This window comes from Cantharellus anzutake (assembly GCF_015039405.1).
Source record: "Cantharellus anzutake strain C23 chromosome Unknown EI90scaffold_36, whole genome shotgun sequence".
NCBI lineage: Eukaryota > Fungi > Basidiomycota > Agaricomycetes > Cantharellales > Hydnaceae > Cantharellus > Cantharellus anzutake.
The window spans coordinates 351,662-371,661 of NW_024066986.1; the positions used below are offsets into that span (position 1 = coordinate 351,662).

A 20,000-nucleotide genomic window follows, 5' to 3' on the forward strand; every position below is an offset into this window, starting at 1 on the left:
TTAGTGGATGAACAGAAGGAATATGTTATTAGAGGCAGTGGCTAGAATGCTACAAACCGGATGACACAAAAATATGAAAACAATGTAGTTGATAGAAGGATGTTGAGACAAGTTTACAATTATGAGTTAACGAAAATCCCCGTCTTAGGGTCTTAAGGGTAAACAGCGAGTATACGAAGAGGCATGATGAAGAAAGAGTGAAATCTATTTGGAGATTAGTAATGATGAGCCATGCGCGTACCAGCGGGACTAACACATACCATTAGATTGTACTGCACCACCAACACTACCAACGCCAACAAAGATCATCCCGTCGCATATCCATGCGAACCCAGTTCCCCTTCTCCTTTTCCCAGCTACTGATCATGGCACCAACGTTCATCTCCAATCCAAACTCCGTCTCTTCTTGCAATTGCGATCCAAATGACACCGATTGCAAAGAGGGGCAAGCGTCATGCCACGTATGCACAAGTTCTTTCTGACAGTCGAAGGGGATATCTTTCGATTCTCCGGAGGAATCTAAGGAAACTTCGATCTCCAGGTATTTGAGGTTGCGGAATTTGGCCAGAGCATCGGCCCAGTCAAGTTCGGCTTCGAGGCTAAAAACATCGCGAGGGTATGAAAGGCTGAGTCCAATGAGATGTGGGGTATATGGGTAGATGAGAGATAGGACAGAAGCCGTCGCCATGTCGCAGAGACTCAGCGACAAGTACTTGACTGGACCCTTCGAAGCGGCGAGTGGTTGAAGAATGAACAAAGGCAGGCCTAACGGAAGATAAGGATTACCTCTACAATGACCAAACATTTTACAAGCAGTCACCGACCGATAGTAGCCACTGTCTCATCCACGGTGACGTGGGTGACGGGACGGTGAGGGACAATCATATCGATGTCCATAATATTTCCATAAAAGTGAGTCAGAGAAGGAAGAGTAAGTGGATGCAGAGCGGAATGTGTGTCGGTGATTGTATAGCCGGAATGAATGTATTTCTGGATTTGGGACTGCCTGTGGAGAAATTCGACCATAGAAAGATCGCATTCCAAACTGGTGATAAATTCAACCAGCTTAAATTCGCACCCATCAAGAAGAGAGCTCCAGCTGAAGACCATATCATTTCCAGGTGCTTCCTCGAGGGGCGGAGGGATAATTGCGAGAGATCGGAGGTTGTGAAGGGCGACCAGCACTTGGTTGATGAATCTCCGATCATCTTGGCCAAAGCCAACGATAGTGCATTTTCGAACTAACGAAGCTCTCGAGTTGCACCGGGAAAGTGATTTAAAAAATTTCTCTATCTGTTTGTTCGACAGCTTTACATCCTGGTAGAGGTAACGCTCGGCTTCTTGACTCAGAGCAAAACAAGTTCGAGCAGCTGCTACCAGTGTGTCCTTATCCATGTAAGAAATGATTTCATACTTGAGCTCAAGAGGAAGACAAGGGAGGGACGTATCGTTCATAATGTCGACCGTGTATTGTTGTGGAGATAGTTGTGTAAATGTTGACTGTAAGATGCCCGCTCAGCGGTGAATAGGGAGACAAAGCCGGTCGGCAGCCCCAAGGACAGTCTGGAAACCTTCCAATGCGCCTCCCGAATAAGGAATGATTTGAGTCGAGCGCGTGTTATTCCCTTCGCCGTTCGAGTTGATGATCGAGAAGTTCAAGCAGGGTGTGAGAACGCGCGAAACGTGACCGTGACCAGGAAACAAGGATTTGACTCTGGACCATTAGTTACAACAAAAGGTGGTGTTGCAAGTCGAGAAATAGAGATACAACAGATCCAAAGTAACGTGAATAGTCCGAACAATAACCCAGCCGAATTGAGTACCGTCTAGAGGTAATATATATATAAAATGTAGAGATCAGCTGTCCGCATGGATTTTCTTCATCAACTCCTGCCAATCCTGCCCAAGCTTGGCAAATGTTTTACTGCGAGCTGGGGAGGAACGTTGTATGAACATCATGCGGTGACTACAGGCAAAGAGCCTACCAAATATGCCAGCAACATCCTTGAGTAATTCCCTTTTTTGCATCCCCATTATTGTTGGACACCAAAGGTCATCCCGTCCAGGTTTCCTATCACGAAAGGTGAGGCGTATACTCGACAGCCTTGCAAAAATACACACCAGTATAGTGGGCCGCATAGCTCTTTCATCAATTCCTCGGCTTTGGCACGGAACCCCTCTTCAGCTAGCCTCTTCGCATACAGATGAAGATTACTCTTGTACTCTGAAGGGCTATCAAACAATTTCGCTGCGTGAAGTCGGGTTTCCAGGTGTCCAAGCGTGAGCGCTGCATTCCACCAGGGAGTACTGTCCCCTCGCTGTTCTCCAATGTTCAACTCTAGGTCACTGATAGCGGCCTCGATAGAAGAAACAACCCCTCTGGCACCTGCAGAGCCTCGATTTGCAGTTGGTCTTTGCTTTCCCTCCCAGGCGTCGCTTCCCTCTGCCCAACGCGCTTCACTGGCCCTGAGCCATGCCTGGAGGGAAATATCATAGGTGAAAGCGGCGCCAGCGGAGATAGTTAACACAGGAGCGCCATTAGGCCTGATCATCGCTGACGAGAGATCAGACGAGTGAGAGGATATTAGTGGTCGAATGAGGACAGCAGATACGTGTGCTTTCTGCTTCTTCATATCCCTGACGCGGAAGGAAATATTAAAGCTGACTTAAAAAGCTTGTGTTATGCCCATACCAAATGTACATATGCGCTGAAGATGTTATTGCCATTAAGAATTGCTTGCACGCGTTCATCGACACGCAGGGGGAATCGAGTAGCATGGAAGGCATCAACCTAATGCAAGCACTGATCAGTGCGATGGAAACGGCAGCAGATGCAACGCATTATACCGTCTCCCTGTAGGCGAGTACACATTGATTGATCCGTCTTCCAAAGCAGCAGCACAAAAAACAGAGGTCGCCGTAACCGCTAACACACCCGCTGAGACGTAATCCAAAAACTGTGTCTGCTTGGCGCTGATAAGGCTAACTTCAGAGGGTGCTATGGTGGGAAGTTTCAGATAATTCTTGTGCCCTGATTCGGTGCCAGACTTACAAGAGCCATTTTCGGAATTGCGCCCCTCGAATACATCCGTTTCTCGGTCCTCCACTTTTGCAAATACAATGTTTCGAACCGCAGGAATAGCGAGGCGATGGTTCGTAGAACTGCCTGAAGGGCTCATATTCATCTGATTCGCGACTGAAGGTGGTCGAATATCTTTGATAGGTCCCATTGGCTCTCGTCGTCGATCTCCACCAAGTGTGCGAGCCTTGGGCAAGCGCGAGGTGTCATTGTGATTAGCCCCTCCATCGATACTGTCCCACATATTTCCGGACCCATCGGGATGATCCCCATTCTGGAGTGAGTTTGCCCTTGAAGCGTTTTGGATAGTGTCCATTTGAGGCACCTGACTTGGTGCGAATGAGCTGGAATGAGAAGGGAAGCGCTCCGGTTCTGTGTGATGGTAGGGGGGAAAGGTCGGATCCCTGAAACCTGGTGGCTGTGACGCAGCAAATGTATAAGGGTCTCGGAATGCGCTGGGGGCAGGATCAGGGAGCTGGGGAGCACCAAATGGTTGGGGGGCCTGAGAGGTAGATGGGTAGGATGGGTAAGGGGTTGCGCCGTTCATGGATGGCTGATTAGGTATTGGAGTCCCATTCGGGAGGCCAGAAAGATGGGATACAAATACAGGCTTGATGCGGCGCTTCTTTTTGCCACTCATGTTGAGATTTGGGGTGTCTTCCTTTGTTGGAGCGTTGTAACTCGTAGACGGAGGACCAGGTGAGGAATACATCATTGGTGGGGGTTCTCTGGGGACAGGGGTTGGTAGTATTGTGGGACTGGAGGGGCAGTAAAATTAAATAATTTAAGGTAATCCGCTTGAACAGAGAGCGGCGCTATTCCTTCGAGCTCTGAGGCGTCGAAATCAAAAACACCAATGGTTCCATCTGAAGAGCACGCATAAAGCGTCATGCCATCCAATGACCTAACGGGTGGAGGATTAGAGCACAAGCAGGGTTGTCCGTGCAACTACGCACCATGATAGATCCATAACAGGTCTTTCAAACGCATCTTTAGCAACAATAAGCGGCCGGGCCGATTTTGTTTGCCATATGGAGATCGACAAATCATCACACCCAAGAGCGACGACGCTGCAGATATTGGCTGTTGTCACGGGTAAATCTGGATCTCGACGGAATATGTGGGGGTTGTATGCCTGTTGAGGGGTGAGACTGTTGTCCAGGTGTTCCCATCCAAAAATACTTACTGCCACCTCAACAGTGTTTTCGTGCCCGACAAGCGATATATTGGAGCTCCACGATGAGCGAGAGATTACTGCTGCAACAAATACGTATCCATTGTTGTTCATCGCATTGGATGCAGTGATGTGAGCCCCGTCAGGGGACCAGCTGGTAGAATATTGTGGAGCAGGGATGTGGAGCAAAAGGCAGTCGACATACCTGAGTCTACGAAAAAATGTAGATCCTGGGGACTTCTCGAACGGCTGCGTGATGCTTGTCTCCAATTTCCAGTCGGTCGTGTTCCAGATTTTCGCCGACTTATCGTCTGACTGATTTATGAGCAGTGATTATGCAGAACTATCCATTTGAGCTATCTGTACGACATACCTGGGTAGCCAAATATTGACCAACAGGGTCCCAACATACACCTTTAACGTAACCCTGGTGCCCATCAAGCATTCGGATTAGCTCCAAGGTTGCACCATTCCAAATCAGGACTTTGCTGTCCAAGCCAACACTGGCCAGATATCTATCGCCAGGGGAAAACGCAAGGTCGGTGACATCTGCAAATTCACAGGAAGATAGCAGCGGTTACGACGTTTGTGGGACAAAGTCAGTTAGCAAAATTCACCTGAGTCATGGCCAGGCAACCGTTTAAGAGCCTTCCATCCTTCGATATTTGTTTCGTCCGTCCCCCACACTTTCCCTCCACCAGACCTTAACGGTCAAACATGAGCGTTCATGCATCACCAGAAACATAAAGCGAGGAATCACGCACAGATCCAAGTCCCATATCATTATGATTGTGTCGTCCGATCCGCTAGCCAGCCATTTTCCAGAATGGGACCACCTCACCACCAAGACAGGTCCTGCACAGAAAATGGACGGTGAAGCTTGACTTGACAGAATAGTCAAGATTGCGCACCAGCATGCATGGAAAGAGTGCAAAGGGACTTTGAAGGAGCATTCTTCGGATCCACAGAGGGGATAGAATCATCATATTCTGGCCGAAGGATAGGCAGGGTCGACCAAATCCGTATTTTTGAGTCTGCACCATCGTTCAGACTGTGTCAGGCGGCAAAGATAAGCAATAGCGCACCGAGTCCCCCCGTAGCTATGCGCGAGCCATCTGGATGGACACTAATGGAGAAAATCCCCAATTTTTTCTTATCAGAAGTTTCTTGATGAACGACCCATGCTGGTTTTGTGAACCTCATTGGGCTGCAGAGAAACTACCCAATCTTGTCTTCTTATGATTTTGGAGACACCAAGTGCAAGAGAGCTGTTTCAAATGGGGGGACTGCCGACTGTGGAACCTCTCAATACCTGGGACGTAATGATAGGCAGGAATGACGAGAACGTCGTCGCTTGCCTGGAACAAATAATTGATTCCTCGTCGGGGACCCCGTGACTCCGAGTCGCCGAACCTTAAACTCCGCCACATCACTGCAATGGTTCTTGTACTTCTCATTGGCGACCTACACATACCGTACAGGTACACCAAGTTGCCAGAGACCGATGACCCGGTACTCAATCCGTATCCGTAGGACGCATGATCTCCCCGCAAAGTTCAAGAAACTGCTGGTATAATACCTGTCGAGGGATCTGCATGACTGGTTCTGATCGCTACGGCAGCTCCCTGGAAAGATTCAACAAATCATATGCACCGGGAACATTTGTGACAAGGAGACGTACGACTATTTGAGGACAATTGCTTCTGAAGTCCACGTTGTTCGTGGAGATTACGATGAGGTAGTGCATTGCACTCAAGTTCGTCTCCAACACTTGTGCCTAAATGCGTATCTTAGGACCCCCGCTTCCCGCTGTCATTGGCGCTATCGCATCCTCCTCTTCGTATAGGAGCAATACATGGGCATCTGAACGTTCCGGTCGGCGAACTAGATTCCCTGGGAGCCATCGCGAGGCAAATGGACGTCGATGTACTTGTTCATGGCCACACTCACAAGTGAGAAGTTCTGCATAGATCTCTGGCTTTTTTCGGTGTATCATTCATCTGTAGGTTTGAAACCATGGAGCATCAAGGGAGATTCTTTGTGAACCCTGGAAGTGCAACAGGCGCGTGGATGGGGAAATCGATGGAGTCGGTGCTTAATTTCTATCCATATCATGCAGTCTGATCATAGAATGTCCAGGACCCTTATACCATCATTTGCCCTCATGGATGTACAAGGGCCAGTCGTCGTAACTTATGTTTACCGTTTAATCGACAATGAAGTCAAAGTCGAGAAGATAGAGTGGAGGAAGCCTACCCCAGTCGAACGCCAGCAGGTCGTCAACGGATATTCGGCCCAGGACAGCACAAGAAGCCCCGGTCCAAGCGCTCCACGAGATATTCCGCCAAGCACAAGTGCATGGGCATAGTCATGCCTAGCCTTAACCACGCACTTCAGACATTCGCGATTAACTTCATTATCTTCTGCTTCGCGCCCACTGTCAACCTTACCGCACGAATTTACGAAATAACGCCAGACCTCATAATTCTAATGCGCATTTCCCGACAGTTTTCAGTCAGGCAGATGGGGAACTAGTCGGGCCCCTAGAATATGGGATAATTAGCATTAATTCCAAGGTGACAAGGAGCTACTCGGTTTATGCAGTCAAAATGATCAGACTCTCATGAGTGGTTATATGCGACGGATCCCCTTTCCTGAAGCAGGGAGTGTCCTCGATTGGAATCACCCCCGAGACCAGTTCCCGACTTTGCCGAGAGGCTGGTCACCTGCCTAGACTTTGCCAAAACTCTGGATGTACAGCAACAACATAAAATTCGACCAATTTAAATTTAAGCAACTCTCCTCCACATCACGTGTGACCCAGCCGAACCTGGACCTTGTCCGTCATATTCTAAGGGTGGGGCCAAATATTTGGTCGCAGTGACACCAGACGGGATAGCCTACAGCAACGCTGGGTTACCGTGTGCACCTCGTCCGCTCTATGTCACGACTGTGGGCCCCCCACTCTCGCGATCACGACAGCGTGAGTAGTCCACACAGGGCCCACCTAGGTTGCCAAACCCTTCCCCATTCTTTAGGTCCTTTCACCCCCAAAGGGCTATGTGACACCGCCCTTCCCAAGCCTCCACAACCCCAGCCAGGATTTCCGCAATCGGCGTAATTCACCCCAACTGTACTATTCCAAGGGTATGATTATATTTTTCTTTTCGTACATCCCTCTTCATCATCATCCCCAGACATATTTTTTTTCACTCTCTATTGGACGTTGATCATGTATGCGGCAACATACGGCCTCTGTGGCTTGTGGGCAGCGGTTATCAGCTGCCGCTCTTCTCGGAGGAAAGGGCGTTCGCCCGTGCCCGCGTTACTCTTGCTACTGTTATTCCTTAGTGTTGGGGGGGTTTCTGCAGTCTTGGGGTCGGCAGTAGTTGGTGCGTCCGCATAATGGGTCACCACTATGGTAAGATTCTCATCGGTTTAATATAGGATACGTTCTGGCTGCCGTGTATTCCGTTGGATATTTCACAATGTCAACGTAAGCACGTCCTTTTACTTCAGACTCGAAGTAGTGACCTCTCGCTTTGGAGTAGTTGGGTGCCCTTTTTGTGGGCGTTAGTCCAGACATTGATTACAATAATGGGGTAGGTCATTGCATCGTGCAACCTTCCGATGACAGGTTAAATCTCTTCCAATTAGATCTTACTCAACCATCGTTACTCTTTTGTAGCAGAAGGCATGAGACCTGTATACCCCACCGCCCTCGCTCATTTCTCTGGTCTCTATCTGGTACCATGTGGTGTCCCCTGCTCGCAATTCTATGCTGTTCAGCCACCAACGCCAGCTAGGCCGTGGCCCAGCATCAGGTCCGTCTGCCATACCTAGGCCTCTTGCTCCCCTTGGGATCCATAACAAGTGCGCCTTGGCCCTTGAGCCTGCCGCGCGCATCCTGCTTGGCTGTGTATTGAACCCAAGATGCCTGTCTTAGATGCTTGCAAGCATCATACTTAAGGGTGTACCGTACGCCAGGTTCGCAACTCAGTGGCCATTTTCAGTTTTCGAGACCATGATTCCAGACATAACTCTGTTTATCTCGTGTACACTTGACATTCAAAGAAATTGCTAGAGTCTTCCGAAACACTGTAAATTAATATGTTAGGAATAGTGGATTTAAAATACATATGTCGAAGTGCAAAACTCGTGTACAGCCACTGAATCTACATTCAAGGCATGCCACCTGCGACGTTGATGGATGAAACCCAAGACTTGTATGAACCTCCGACGTCGTCGAACGACCAGGCCACACATTCTACACACGATGCTTCTGTGCTCTCTCATGCTGCAAAAAGGAGGCAGCGTAAACTGCTCCGGAAGGGGTTATCATCTGTGATTCCTAGCAAGTCGGGGAGGCCTCGCGCACTAGCCACTGGATCAAATTGCATATGGGTTGGTAATTTGTCGTTTAAGACGACGGATAGGATGGTGCGGAGCTTTTTTAAGGATGCTGGGAGGGTCACTCGTGTCCGTATGCCAGTGCAGAAAGGGGGTAGTGCCAGCCAATCCCAGAATCGAGGGTAAAAACACTTGGAGCCATGATGGACAATTGTTTATTCAAACCCCAAACTAGGTTTGCATACGTCTATTTTGACAGCAAGGAAGCCAAGCAAGAAGCTATATCGTACTCTGAACGTGAATTGGACGGCAGACGTCTATTAATTAAGGATGGTAAGCATCTTCTCACCAGCTACATAACTATGGTTGAACAGCATCAAAATGGCTCCCAGGAACCGACTTTTCTGGAAGGCCGCAACCTGATCCACTTGCGCAGAAGGCACTCCAGAAACAACAGTCTTCACCTGGGTATTTTCTCTTCGTTGGCAACCTTCCCTTTGAGGCTACTGCTCAGAGCCTACGTGAATTCTTTGGGGCCCACGAACAATCACGCAACATGGATGGGTTGAAGACCAGTGAAAATGACTCTGCCAGCGATTCAGACCCGGCCACTGAACATGAGTTCAAAACCTCCTAAAGAACGTTAGGATAGGTCAATTCCCAGACAGCGGCAGGTGTAAAGGGTGCGTAGTTCAGAAGCAGCGCTGGCACTCGTTCATAGGAAATTTAGGTGGGCGCTTCTGGAATATTCGTCAGAACAGGAAGCCACCGCTGCGCTGAATGATCCAAGGAATCATGTTATGGATGGCCGTAACCTTGTGGTTGAATTCTCCAATCCCGAAGCGCAGCGCACAACCGAGGGTCCGGGTCGAATTCGAGAACATCGGATTCAAACAAGAAACAGAAATCTCCGGGAGACCACACAGAGAAAGAGCCACAAATGAAGCGAGAAAAACGATGGAGACGCAAAGCTGCTGGCCTGTGAAGTGGACGTGATTCTTCAAGGGCGCGCAAAATCACTTGCACCACAATCAGGAGCGTGTCTAATGAATGGTTCGATAATAAACCATAGTTTCAAATCGGAATCAGGGAATCAGATTTTCGTGTCAATACTGGGCGTGCAGTATCATCATCGGGATGGCATGCTTCGAATACAACACTGATTCAAACTCCGTCGGCTTCTCCAAACGTGTCAACCGAATATTCTCCACAGATGTCCCATCGACTTCCTGGTGCGGCGGCAGAAACATATTTTACGAATCGAAGGACGCCCTCGTCTCGTAGCACGAGCAAGAGTCGGTTAAACTGTGCCTGTACAGTAAGCAGCGTGCCCTCGCCGTCTTCCTCCACCTCGCCAGTCCCAGGATGAGATCTCATTGATCCCGAACGATAAACAGCAGGGTCATCCTCCCCCTCATGTGGTGCCATGTAGCACTGTAATGAATTTTATGAGCGTAGATTCAAGTCAGATAACTCGGTCCCACCTCCCAGCCTCCCCATTGACCCTCTTCCCATTGATTCGTTTTACCCTCCACAAATGGGGGGGTAAGTCCAAGAATGGCATCTAATCTAGGCTCCTCGTCGCTAGAACGGGCGAGAGTATAATCCAATCCAGGCCTAAATCTCCTTGCCTGAGTGAAGTACTTGGTGGGGGTATAAGACGAAATTATGTGTAACCATTTCCGGAATGCGGGGGATGTAAAAAGACCTGTTTCAAGTTTGTAAAGTGTACTGGATGCTGTGGATATTTGGGAAGACGAATTGTGATCAAGGACGCAGAAACGGTGTTTGTGTGGTGGCCCTTTGATTTTCCAGCGTCTGGTGGCTAATCCACTAATGTGAGTTGGTATACGACGTGTTCTTGAATACCCTAAGCCATCTGTTTGATCTTCATTACGAAGCGCGTCGCATAACGTTCGCGCAATATCCTCCTTTAGAAAATCGACTAACTGGATACTTGAGTCTGCTGTGAATTTCTGGTGCAACGCGTTTAAAGTTGAGGGGAGCAAGTAGGCGGGATTCAAGAATGCGGATAATTCTTGAATCTCAACAGGGCCTAGTTCTTCGGCTGTTGAACCGAGGTCTGCAGAGTAGTCAACGAGGTCCCCCGTGACCGATGAAGACAGTTGACTGAGCGAGCTCTGCTTCTGTCTAACATCTTTGTCATCATTATCCTCGAAACCTTCCTCCCCAAACTGAGGGGCGTGGTACCTGGTGGAGATTTGTGTATTTCGTACTACAATCACAGAGCTGTCAGTCAACGCACCACCCGCTAACACTGAGCCGTTGCCTTGAATCATTGGGGCCACCAACAACCACTTCTTCGACGGAATGGAAGCTGTGACCAGGTTGAACTTCAAAGAACACGAACTTTCGGGCACAAGCTGAGGACTAAGCTGCCAAGAAAATCCGCACACTTACCTGGTTCCACGAAGGAGGAAGTGCCCTTGAAGGAGAAGGTTCTGGCTCGAAACTCATCCCAATGGATTTCACTGGATAGAATTCGAGTGCTCCCCCCCATGAAGGGTCCCATTCGATTTCGTGGTCATTCTGAATCGGCATGTACAGTATGTAGCTCACTCTTCGTGTGCCGATCACGTCATCGTGGTTCAGTAAATGACATCCAGAACGGTAAGAGTTAATGGACATGTCTTGCTTCACACCCGATAATGATCCACACCCAGTGACTTGTTGCAGAAATTTACGGAATGTCGACGAGTAGAGGGCGTCGCGTAGCTTCAAGAGATTAGGGAACAGTGACAATTGGGCATGTGTGAGGTACGATAACGACGCTAAATCACCAGTTTGAAACACCTGAATTATTTTAGTTCACACCTCCATCGATGCTACACTTGGCTCAGACCTTATAAATGTCCGTCTCCTTTTCAGAAAAGTTCAACCCCTTAATGATCTCTTTTTGCGCCGCTCTGAGGAGGTCGGGATCGAACAAAGCACCGATGACTGCATGTTTGTATGGCAGCGAAGAACCATAACTCTCTCTTAATTGCTGTGACAGCTCCAAAAGACCAGGAGTGAATGCACTTTCGTAGCTTTCGTGCTCGATGGCATGATTGATTTTGATTTTCTTGTTAACGTTTGACGCTTGCAAAGTATCGGATGGACGAGGACGGTCGGTTGGACTAACCATTTCGACGTCAATTGATCGGACAATTCCGTTCCGGGACCTTTCTCCAATGGTTGGAGAGGTCCTGTCTGGAAGGGCAGGTGACTCTGGAGGTCCTCTAAAGGTTGGCCAGCTCTCGAACTACTTTCGACTTGCCGCCCCTCACACTTACAAGCGACGCCCAAACTCGCATGGCTACACGCCGGCAGGGCCGCCTTAAATTCTCCAAGACATACGGAGTGCTGACTCGCTCACAGCCGAACGGCTCTGCACAACCACATCGGCCAGCACTTGCGACCCTCCACCCCAACTTGCGTTCGACAACGTTCATGGTCAGATTGACGCGAAGCAATTCCGATGCCCCGTTCGATGATCTGGAACCTAGTCCGCGGAAAAGAAAGCGCGCAAGCTCGCCAGTTGCACGATCCGACATCAAACGACGCCGAAATAATTCACAGCAACAAGCGTTGGTTTGCGAAGACGAGTGTGCTCCGACTGAGCCTGCTGAGCCTGCTGAGGATCAGGAGAATAGCGCGGACGAAGATGCGGAGCACGACGGCCCTTGTGAGCCATGTTCCCTTCCCAATTGAATCGTCTATCCTGACCTTTGATCATCTAGCGGACGAATTCTTGTTACAGAGTGCAGCGGCTTGGCAGCTCAATCGTCTCAGAAAGGAGGACTTGGTTCGTCTTCACGGATTAACGCATTTGACTGAAGATCCCGAATCATTCAACAAGTCCACTCTTGTCAACATGCTTTTGGAATATCGCGCATCCCAGAATAGTGCTCTTTCTTCAGCATCTTCATCAAGTAGCGCAGTCCTAGATGAAGATGAGACACCACATCTCAGAAGGACGCGGAGTTTGCACCGGCGCGCTACGGAAAATTACCCGCCGTCCCCCTCCAGCCACCGTGCTATCACGACGCGAAGCACCTCTCTCGGAAACGCAGCAGGGCGGCTTCTTGATGCACGCTCCGAGACACGCAGGCCCCCTGGTTTGTTGACCAATATCTTAAGACCTCACGAGCCCTCCCCACGGAAAACCCGAGCACGTGCGAAACTGCTTGCAGTTCCAACTAATCGTGCAAAGAACCAGTTTCCTACACCAGAGACCTCAGGTGGATCAGACCATCCCTCGTTTCAAAGCCCCCACCTTATCCCAAGACGGCTTCGTCAACGTAACATTTCTGGCTCTTCTGCCATCAGCACAGAAGCACCACCATCCGTCACGATCGCCCGTCGTCGCTATCCTCGCAAGGCCCGCTACCACGGGAGCTTGCGAGAGGACTCAACAGAAGACAACGAAGAGAATGAGGAGAATGAACAGTCTCAGGAAGGAGCCTCTGAGGACGAGCCCGAAGAAGTCCAAACTAGTGATGCTTCGGAGGATGTTGAGAGCTGTAGCAGTGAAAGTGAGGCCATGGACATGGATCACCACCCTTCATCTTCAACCCATACCAAGACTGGTAGAGAACAGCGTCGTACCTGGAGCACATCCCGTTCTAACAGGAGCGGCACTTCGAATGGGGCTCGAACGACACGGAAACGCAGTGCTGGGTTAATATGCGAAACACGGGAACGTGCCACACATTCGGATGAAGATGGTGACGACGAGGATGAGGATGAGGAAGAATTGGTGGATCCGGATCCGCCAGCCGTCCATGTGCTCAGAAATGGTAAGGTCGTAGGTGAAATGGCAGATGAGACGGAAGAAGATGAGCTAGAGAGTGATGGGATTGAATTAGATGAATTAGAAGACGAAGACGAAGACGAAGAGGTTGAATTAGATGAGGGTACGATCATTTATTATTACCAGCATCTCATTCTGACTGTTGCTTGCCTGCCCCAGATGATCTCGATATGAGCCAGCAAACAAGAAAAACTTTGCTTCGTCATAGACGTGATGATTTAGTTCGCCTATGTGAGGCAAACGGCATTGAGCCTGATGGGACCAAGAAGCAGCTCGCTCGGGCACTTCTGGAATGGGCAAGTTTTTTTTCGCAGTCATCCCTATCGGTGCTCAATTTGCTTACAGCGTGACTCCCAAAATCACTTTCCTTCATCATCTACTGCCCCGTCGTCGTCGTCGGGAGCATCGACTGAACGACCTTCCTCAGGTCGCAAAGTGCCTCGACGAAATAAGGCGTCTATACCGGTGCTCCTTCGTGGTGGAGCCCGCGTGCATGTCTCTCCTCGACCGCCGACCATTGTCCCAGAGTCAAAGAAAGGCAAGGACAAAGAAGAAGACATTGAGCTGGACCTTGGCAGCCTCGGCCTCGTTGACAGAGAAATCCCTCCGAATGAAATTGTCAAGCTTGAGAAGATTGGGAGTGGCGGCTTTAAGGAGTACGCCTCCTGGGATCTTTAATTACTATTAAATTGATGGTTGCATTTGTAGTGTGTACATTGGCAAGTATAGAAATCGCAAGGTGGCGATAGCTGAGTTCCGGGACGCCTTGAATGCTAGTGAGTAATGTAGATATTTCTCTATCAAAGTTTCTAACCCATTTACTCCTTAGTGGATATAAAGGTGTGTTGAAGTACCTGTTCGCACTTCCTGTACTTAGTTTGTCTAGGAACTCAAGCTGCTCCACGAGTTCGATCATCCGAATGTGGTGCACTTCGTGAGTAGCAGCCATTTTCCACCCTTGACGACCGGGTCACGTATTTCCTCTAGTATGGCGTAAGCATACCAGAGGACACCCGGTCTTCTCCCGTCATGATTATCAGCGAGTTGTGTCCCAATGGAGACCTTTTCGACTATATTCGGAACGTGCCAGCCCCCAGCCTACGACGTGTGGTATGTCCGTGCAATGTCTGGAGAGAAATCGCACTAACAGTATTACAAGCTTTCCCTAATGTTGGATATTGCCCGTGGCCTCGAATATCTTCATCTTAGGAATCCTTCCGTCATCCACCGCGACTGCAAGTCATCAAATATTCTCATTACTTCTAAAATATCTGCGAAGATTACGGACTTCGGTCTAGCCAAAGTTAAGCAATCTACTCGCTCAATGGTGAGGAGTTTGGTTGGAACAGTTAATTGGCAAGCACCGGAACTGTGGTCACCGCACCCTAAGTACGACCATAAAGTAGATGTTTTCTCGTGTGCCATGGTATACTGGGAGATGCTGCAATGGCACAACCCCAAGAAGACATACCCTTGGGAAGTATGTACTAAATGCGCTGTTTTTTTCCTACCACTAAGTGAGGTCATTGTAGGGCATGAACGAGCACGCCATCTATGATGTTGTTGGGACAAAAAGGCAAAGGTTCGCGTTTATCCTGATGTTACGAGGTCGATGCTCATCCGACTTTCTCTGCGCAGACCTTCGGTTGCCGGCCTGCGCAAACAGTGGTGCCCCGAGATCGTTGATCTCATGGAGAGGATGTGGTCGCAGGACTCCCGTGACCGTCCATTCATCACTCATGTTGTCCAGGAGATTGAAAAAATCATGCGGACATGCTAGTGTACACTCATTTTTAATTATTCATCCCAGATTCCTACTCGGCTTAACCTGTGGACACCAGGAGGCAAACAGGCAGGGCTGGTATGAACTTAACCTCACTTATTCAAACTTTCCTGCTTCACATTGACTTTGCAATCCATCATCGATCAACGACTGCATGCAATTCATACACTGTCCGTGTTGTATTTATTCTACAATTGATTTGTCTGCAAAAGCACTACCATGGATCCAGACCGTACTGGTGCGAGGATCGAATCTTGACACTAGAGAACAGTCGACGAACGAATGAACGAATGCTCAAGTAAAAACGACATCCGGGGGACTCGAACCCCCAACCTTCAGCTAGGTGTCCGATAATGTACCAAAACCGGAAACTGACGTGATAACCATTTCACTAGGACGCCAATCAGTCAGAGAGCTTTTCTTGGATGGACAAAAATTCATGAGCAACTTGAGACTGCGGATCGTGTGGGACGCAGGGGGTTCATCTGTGTGACGTGATTTATCCTGCTAGTTTCATTAGATCTTTGAGTTATCTCACTAGAGTGCGTGCTTTGCATCGCGGCCACCTGCACAGCATGCGTGAATGGATGATTTGTTTCATATTGGAGAGCCCTGATATGTGAAGTACATTCAGGCGGGGAAGCAGTTACATACAGCCAGTGTTCGCAAACGTTATTGGTGCATTCAGAGGACGAAAAGCTTCTATAGTGATGTATGTGGTCGAACGGTTACCTACAGATGGTGCGTTTGGAGCGAGGGAGGCCCGAGGTATCCAACGCTATTCAAAACCGGTGCTCGATCCTGTGAATTTTTCAAGAGCGACGACGATGTCTACGGGTTTGAGTTCACAGTGTTCTTGCCATGCTGAAAGTGGTAAGAACCGAGCGGTTTCGCATCGAATGTGTTCGCAGCTGGGAAGGACCAGGGAGGTATATAGACATGGAAAGAAACATTAGTATTTCATTCGTGAATATCGTCAAAGGAACACAGTGCTAAGATTTTTGACGTTCGCTGTAGGGGGGTCGATCAGTGAAGAGAACAGACTGTTCAAGTATGTTTTAATAAAACATTGAATGAGGCTTGACGCATCAATGCTATCGTGTTTCCGCCGATTTTGGACTCTAAGTCATAAATTTGACAAAAGCTTGGTAATGGATAAAAACACAACACGTCATTAAAAGCAGCATGCCTTACGTAGCAACCGGCGGACGCCGCCTGACGCGGCAGAACCCACTACTCTGCCTCGACTAGATACTTTCATTTGGGAAGCGGTTTGACGTCAGGTCGAGGGAAGGACATGGTGGGCGTTAACACTACTGGAATTTGCACCCTTCTCCGGATCGTCTGTGTACTTATCACAATGACGATCACATACCTGTGTGGCTATTCATCATCTCCAGGACGCAAACCCACCGCAGCTGTCAGAATATGACAAATATGAATCTGCAAGGGCACAGTGTTCACAGAAATCCCATGAATTTCATCATATGAGGATACGCCCAGCATGATAGAAAGCTCAGGACCCTGGAGAATTGGAGGACCTTGTCATGAGATGAATCCATTTCAGGATCGAAAAATGTGCGAGGACAAGTGCTAGGATAATTTTAAATGACAGTACTGACCATGTGTTTGGTGCCCCCTCAAGGCCCGGGAGTACAATAAGTTATGCACGAGGCGATAGTCACAATTCATCGAGCAGACACGTTCGTAGTCAATGGAGAATCTATTTGTGGTATCAGGCTCCACACATAATCGTGGGTTTGATCCACAAAATGGTGCTCATCATGTGCAAGATAGAACATCACCTGTCCTTTCACAGGCGGATATGGCCATATGAACTGTTGCATATTTTAGTTCAAGATGAATAACGCAACGATACACACAAAGCGAAAACGACGCAGGGGCGAATGATAAATATGCAAAGCCAAAAGAAGATCGGCATTGAATGAAGAATGAAGACGAATTTGAATTGAATCATGGCAAATCCCTGGCCCGCATTCCGCCCTTGGTGCTGGAATGGAGAAAAATCAGGAATATGAGCAAAAGATGGCGAATACCACGAGGCAAGACTGCTCAGTTTAACTTGGGCTGGAGGGTGAATGGCTATGGGGAAACTGGTGGTTGCGGATTCTCCCAGTAAGAGAACGGGTGGCTCGAATCAGGTATCTGGGGGTCGCAGAAGACATGGTCAAGGGCTCTTGATCATTTCTCGGGCGTTCGGTTCCCCAGGCGACAAGAACCTCAAGCAACGAAGGACATGCGTTTGGAATACTCGGATCGAGCTGCTTCTGTGGCGTAAACTGTCACTCATTTCTGGAATATGGGTGCGGTAGGGATGAAAGTAAGGACCGCGGGCGTGATATTCGTTTGGTGCGTGTTTCGTCGATTAGTTTTCGGCGTTTGAGCAATGTTTGATCGAGTGCGAACCGACGTCCAGAGCGGATTCAGAAGTCCCGTCACGGTGTCATATGAAAATAGCTGAGATGTAGTATTGGAAGGGACGGTAGTGCAAGGGACGATCGTGATAGGAGAAGCTGTGCCAACCGCTAGTGAAAATTGTGCGCAGAAGGGCGATAAGGGCTCAGTCGACGTCTGGTTTCGAAGCTCAGCATGCAATGAGCAAACCTGCAAGTCGGGCTGGTTGGGTACGGTTCTGGGCTCGACATGCAGAAGGAAATGTGCTGGCTCCGTAGTGTTTGATACGTCAATCAGATAAGAAGGGGGACTCGCTGAGTCCATCCCTGGAAGAGCGGTCAGGATGAGGGAACCAATGAGAATAGCCTCAGCGTTTATAGCAGGTGGTTGGGCCATGAGATTTATAGTTCCAGATATATCGAGTGATTGCGAGCAATTCTGTATATCAGTGCTATTGAGGGGATTCCGGGATACATGGGAGATAGCCTGTCAGGGGGAGTACATTACAAAGAGAATTAGCTGACTATGGTCGAAGACAGCTTACCGATGGAGAAGGGAAAGGAGATGCCACAGCAAGCACGACGGCGAACCAAAGGAGTGCGAACAGTCGCAAAGAGACCATGATGAGCCAGTCGGTAGAAGATAGTTGCTTGCTCATGCCCTACCACTGTCACCTTATAGTGGTCTGAAGAGAATGAACGAGACAACACGGAACCGAGTTTAAGTGTTGACTAATCAGCTGAGACACAGGATGTTTGACCAGGCCAATGTTGATGGACTGCGGCCAGCCCCGCAGCCCAGGAGTGAACAATCGGCCAAAGATAGTGACCATGATGCGAGGAGTCAATGAACTTGAACCTGCCACGGGGAAAGGACAAGTTGTGGAAACCTCCAGAGTCTCCGCAAGATACACATGATGCACGCAAGCAAAACAAAGGGGAAGAGCCAACGAGATCGAACCCAATTGGACAAATGTTACAAGACTGTATCCACAGGGCCCCTGGCAGTGCGCCCAGGTTCGCACAAACTGTAAATTTGACGGGTGGAGGGCACGTGCTGTCCCTGTCGTCCACTTCGCGCTTTGAAATCCAAACAGCCCCCCCACCTAACAATACCTCTTCAGAAACAATCACCACTATGAGGAGAAGGAGGATCCAGCCGCGGGGACCGACTGGCCAGTCACCACCCATGTGGTGTATCCCTGGACACACTGGCGCCACTGTGGTCCAAATACTTCGGTTCCTGCGCAAGTGTGTTTCGACGGACCCTCACTTCATCGAAATGACGAACCAATTTGGCAACATGATTTTTGAGGCGGTCCCAGAAAAGTGTAGGGCTCAAGAGGCTCATGTCCTTTATTAGAGTTACGGTCCTGCCAGTGCCTGCCGACCCCTCAGACCGAGGGTGGTAAGGGAGAGCATAAGTCCCTCAAAACTGACACTCTCACTGGTTCCGTAGCCGAATATCGCTCGCAGACTCCTAGCTTCTGCAGACTGGGCCGTCACCATAGAGGCTCTGCTTGACAACTCTCATTCCAAAGCAAATCGAGCGACATGCGAACCCCCCTTTGGGAGAGTTTGCAGGAAACAGTTGGAGAAATCGTGGGTTCTTCTGGAAGCCAATTCCATATCTTCCCTGTCGGGCAAACCGTCGTCTTACTGCTGTATCTCTGGGGGGCCCTGCACCATGCACGCTGTCGGCTTCACTAGTTATCTTGGACGCCGGCTGCCGTATTGATAGGGTACAACCCCAAAAGATCCCGATAATTTCCAGGCTGAGTACTTCAGACAATGTCACACCTCGCTGCCCCATTAGTCGGTTGGCTCTACATTGTGACCACGCGCCTGCTGTATTAGAGTTTGGGCGATGGATGGGGGGTGCCTCATGAGCATGCACTTTGCCTTTATGCTCATTGGCGCTGCGTGCGTGCTGATGCTCGGGGACGAGCACTACGTCACCAATGAAATGAATTTTCTATTCCAAGCAAATGTGTCCCCACGCCGGCATTCCAAATATGTACCCCAAAACGCTAAACTCCATTCGGCATGTGTGGACTCGCACTTGGGGCTCGGATAGTTGACGACGTTTGATCCATTCAATCTGGATCACTTTTTCTCAACGTTCTTTTTTGTTCTTTTTCCTTTTGCGTCGACAGGAGGCTAAACCCGTGCATCCATGATTGTGGAAGCTGATGACCAAGGGGGAACTTTTCCTTACACAGACTTTTCCACGGTCCGTAGCGATGACCACCAGTGATTGCCCTAGGGCAAGTCCCGGCCGGTTGTTCATGCGACGTTGAGAAGCGACGGAAGCCGGGAGCCAAGGGTTATCAATGTCCGCCAATCCTTCATCGTTGCAAATCCTCATTCAACTCCTTCGATCA

At 49.2% G+C, this 20,000-nt stretch overlaps 11 protein-coding genes and 1 non-coding gene across 12 annotated transcripts; 7 read left to right on the plus strand and 5 right to left on the minus strand.

The window, feature by feature from the left end:
* Positions 1-24: 24 nt before the first annotated feature.
* On the minus strand, positions 25-1,656 carry EI90DRAFT_1565255 (uncharacterized protein). The gene is made up of 3 exons (XM_039051906.1): positions 825-1,656; positions 261-765; positions 25-204 (listed from the first exon to the last, which is right to left on the minus strand). The coding sequence occupies exons 1-2, from the start codon at positions 1,453-1,455 to the stop codon at positions 287-289; spliced, it is 1,110 nt and encodes a 369-aa protein (XP_038914168.1). The 5' UTR covers positions 1,456-1,656; the 3' UTR covers positions 25-204; positions 261-286.
* On the minus strand, positions 1,628-5,627 carry EI90DRAFT_3064950 (WD40-repeat-containing domain protein). The gene is made up of 15 exons (XM_039060837.1): positions 5,339-5,627; positions 5,165-5,287; positions 5,018-5,108; positions 4,871-4,956; positions 4,627-4,802; positions 4,459-4,568; positions 4,266-4,407; positions 4,036-4,214; positions 3,839-3,983; positions 3,053-3,740; positions 2,848-2,998; positions 2,693-2,791; positions 2,122-2,637; positions 1,986-2,071; positions 1,628-1,931 (listed from the first exon to the last, which is right to left on the minus strand). Exons 1-15 carry the CDS (start codon positions 5,454-5,456, stop codon positions 1,858-1,860), a joined length of 2,784 nt encoding a protein of 927 aa, XP_038914169.1. The 5' UTR covers positions 5,457-5,627; the 3' UTR covers positions 1,628-1,857.
* A 19-nt stretch (positions 5,628-5,646) lies between these two features.
* On the plus strand, positions 5,647-6,995 carry EI90DRAFT_2974371 (Metallo-dependent phosphatase-like protein). Its single transcript, XM_039055808.1, has 6 exons — positions 5,647-5,734; positions 5,787-5,823; positions 5,875-5,991; positions 6,048-6,205; positions 6,260-6,340; positions 6,393-6,995. The coding sequence occupies exons 1-6, from the start codon at positions 5,691-5,693 to the stop codon at positions 6,619-6,621; spliced, it is 666 nt and encodes a 221-aa protein (XP_038914170.1). The 5' UTR covers positions 5,647-5,690; the 3' UTR covers positions 6,622-6,995.
* Positions 6,996-7,044: 49 nt separating this feature from the next.
* EI90DRAFT_3064954 (uncharacterized protein) lies at positions 7,045-8,401 on the plus strand. The gene is made up of 6 exons (XM_039060838.1): positions 7,045-7,236; positions 7,292-7,400; positions 7,451-7,645; positions 7,701-7,749; positions 7,805-7,855; positions 7,911-8,401. The coding sequence occupies exons 1-6, from the start codon at positions 7,195-7,197 to the stop codon at positions 7,939-7,941; spliced, it is 477 nt and encodes a 158-aa protein (XP_038914171.1). The 5' UTR covers positions 7,045-7,194; the 3' UTR covers positions 7,942-8,401.
* Positions 8,402-8,651: 250 nt separating this feature from the next.
* On the plus strand, positions 8,652-9,448 carry EI90DRAFT_2810884 (uncharacterized protein; the record flags this gene model as incomplete). Its single annotated transcript, XM_039053533.1, has 5 exons — positions 8,652-8,785; positions 8,839-8,936; positions 8,996-9,167; positions 9,251-9,286; positions 9,334-9,448. Coding segments are annotated over 5 exons (555 nt in total), but the record flags the coding sequence as incomplete, so codon positions are not given.
* Positions 9,449-9,734: 286 nt separating this feature from the next.
* Positions 9,735-11,672, minus strand: EI90DRAFT_3281311 (uncharacterized protein; the record flags this gene model as incomplete). Its single annotated transcript, XM_039066815.1, has 6 exons — positions 9,735-10,037; positions 10,088-10,814; positions 10,870-10,973; positions 11,025-11,417; positions 11,467-11,610; positions 11,646-11,672. The coding sequence occupies 6 exons, from the start codon at positions 11,670-11,672 to the stop codon at positions 9,768-9,770; spliced, it is 1,665 nt and encodes a 554-aa protein (XP_038914173.1). The 3' UTR covers positions 9,735-9,767.
* Positions 11,673-11,800: 128 nt separating this feature from the next.
* On the plus strand, positions 11,801-13,745 carry EI90DRAFT_1565554 (uncharacterized protein). The gene has a single exon (XM_039051907.1). It carries the CDS (start codon positions 12,085-12,087, stop codon positions 13,591-13,593), a length of 1,509 nt encoding a protein of 502 aa, XP_038914174.1. The 5' UTR covers positions 11,801-12,084; the 3' UTR covers positions 13,594-13,745.
* On the plus strand, positions 13,675-15,199 carry EI90DRAFT_2926196 (kinase-like domain-containing protein; the record flags this gene model as incomplete). The annotated part of the gene is made up of 8 exons (XM_039054908.1): positions 13,675-14,075; positions 14,128-14,195; positions 14,249-14,259; positions 14,306-14,353; positions 14,407-14,529; positions 14,579-14,899; positions 14,952-15,001; positions 15,058-15,199. 8 exons carry the CDS (start codon positions 13,675-13,677, stop codon positions 15,197-15,199), a joined length of 1,164 nt encoding a protein of 387 aa, XP_038914175.1.
* Positions 15,200-15,507: 308 nt separating this feature from the next.
* On the minus strand, positions 15,508-15,603 carry EI90DRAFT_t154. The gene has a single exon. It is a non-coding gene; the product is annotated as a tRNA-Arg (tRNA).
* A 1,822-nt stretch (positions 15,604-17,425) lies between these two features.
* EI90DRAFT_1565754 (uncharacterized protein) lies at positions 17,426-18,369 on the minus strand. The gene is made up of 2 exons (XM_039051908.1): positions 18,162-18,369; positions 17,426-18,103 (listed from the first exon to the last, which is right to left on the minus strand). The coding sequence occupies exons 1-2, from the start codon at positions 18,273-18,275 to the stop codon at positions 17,510-17,512; spliced, it is 708 nt and encodes a 235-aa protein (XP_038914176.1). The 5' UTR covers positions 18,276-18,369; the 3' UTR covers positions 17,426-17,509.
* Positions 18,239-19,038, plus strand: EI90DRAFT_1565961 (uncharacterized protein). The gene has a single exon (XM_039051909.1). The coding sequence runs from the start codon at positions 18,464-18,466 to the stop codon at positions 18,977-18,979; it is 516 nt and encodes a 171-aa protein (XP_038914177.1). The 5' UTR covers positions 18,239-18,463; the 3' UTR covers positions 18,980-19,038.
* A 176-nt stretch (positions 19,039-19,214) lies between these two features.
* Positions 19,215-19,505, plus strand: EI90DRAFT_3064964 (uncharacterized protein; the record flags this gene model as incomplete). Its single annotated transcript, XM_039060839.1, has 1 exon — positions 19,215-19,505. A coding segment is annotated over one exon (291 nt), but the record flags the coding sequence as incomplete, so codon positions are not given.
* Positions 19,506-20,000: the final 495 nt, after the last annotated feature.

Bases quoted from the DNA above. Each gene is read 5' to 3' on its own strand.
- EI90DRAFT_1565554 (XM_039051907.1), top strand. From the start codon at position 12,085: ATGCCCCGTTCGATGATCTGGAACCTAGTCCGCGGAAAAGAAAGCGCG.
- EI90DRAFT_1565255 (XM_039051906.1), bottom strand. From the start codon at position 1,455: ATGAACGATACGTCCCTCCCTTGTCTTCCTCTTGAGCTCAAGTATGAA. The intron at 766-824 runs GTCGGTGACTGC...ATCTTCCGTTAG, and splicing joins TGAGACAGTGGCTACTATCG to GCCTGCCTTTGTTCATTCTT.
- EI90DRAFT_3064954 (XM_039060838.1), top strand. From the start codon at position 7,195: ATGTCACGACTGTGGGCCCCCCACTCTCGCGATCACGACAGC. The intron at 7,237-7,291 runs GTGAGTAGTCCA...CCCATTCTTTAG, and splicing joins ACTCTCGCGATCACGACAGC to GTCCTTTCACCCCCAAAGGG. The intron at 7,750-7,804 runs GTAAGCACGTCC...GCTTTGGAGTAG, and splicing joins GGATATTTCACAATGTCAAC to TTGGGTGCCCTTTTTGTGGG.
- EI90DRAFT_2974371 (XM_039055808.1), top strand. From the start codon at position 5,691: ATGGTTCTTGTACTTCTCATTGGCGACCTACACATACCGTACAG. The intron at 5,992-6,047 runs GTAGTGCATTGC...TGCGTATCTTAG, and splicing joins TTCGTGGAGATTACGATGAG to GACCCCCGCTTCCCGCTGTC. The intron at 6,341-6,392 runs GTCGGTGCTTAA...TAGAATGTCCAG, and splicing joins TGGATGGGGAAATCGATGGA to GACCCTTATACCATCATTTG.
- EI90DRAFT_1565961 (XM_039051909.1), top strand. From the start codon at position 18,464: ATGAACTTGAACCTGCCACGGGGAAAGGACAAGTTGTGGAAACCTCCA.
- EI90DRAFT_3064950 (XM_039060837.1), bottom strand. From the start codon at position 5,456: ATGAGGTTCACAAAACCAGCATGGGTCGTTCATCAAGAAACTTCTGAT. The intron at 4,803-4,870 runs GTGAATTTTGCT...GTGAATTTGCAG, and splicing joins GTTGCCTGGCCATGACTCAG to ATGTCACCGACCTTGCGTTT. The intron at 1,932-1,985 runs GTAGGCTCTTTG...GTTCCTCCCCAG, and splicing joins GGATGTTGCTGGCATATTTG to CTCGCAGTAAAACATTTGCC.
- EI90DRAFT_1565754 (XM_039051908.1), bottom strand. From the start codon at position 18,275: ATGAGCAAGCAACTATCTTCTACCGACTGGCTCATCATGGTCTCTTTG. The intron at 18,104-18,161 runs GTAAGCTGTCTT...TCCCCCTGACAG, and splicing joins CTCCTTTCCCTTCTCCATCG to GCTATCTCCCATGTATCCCG.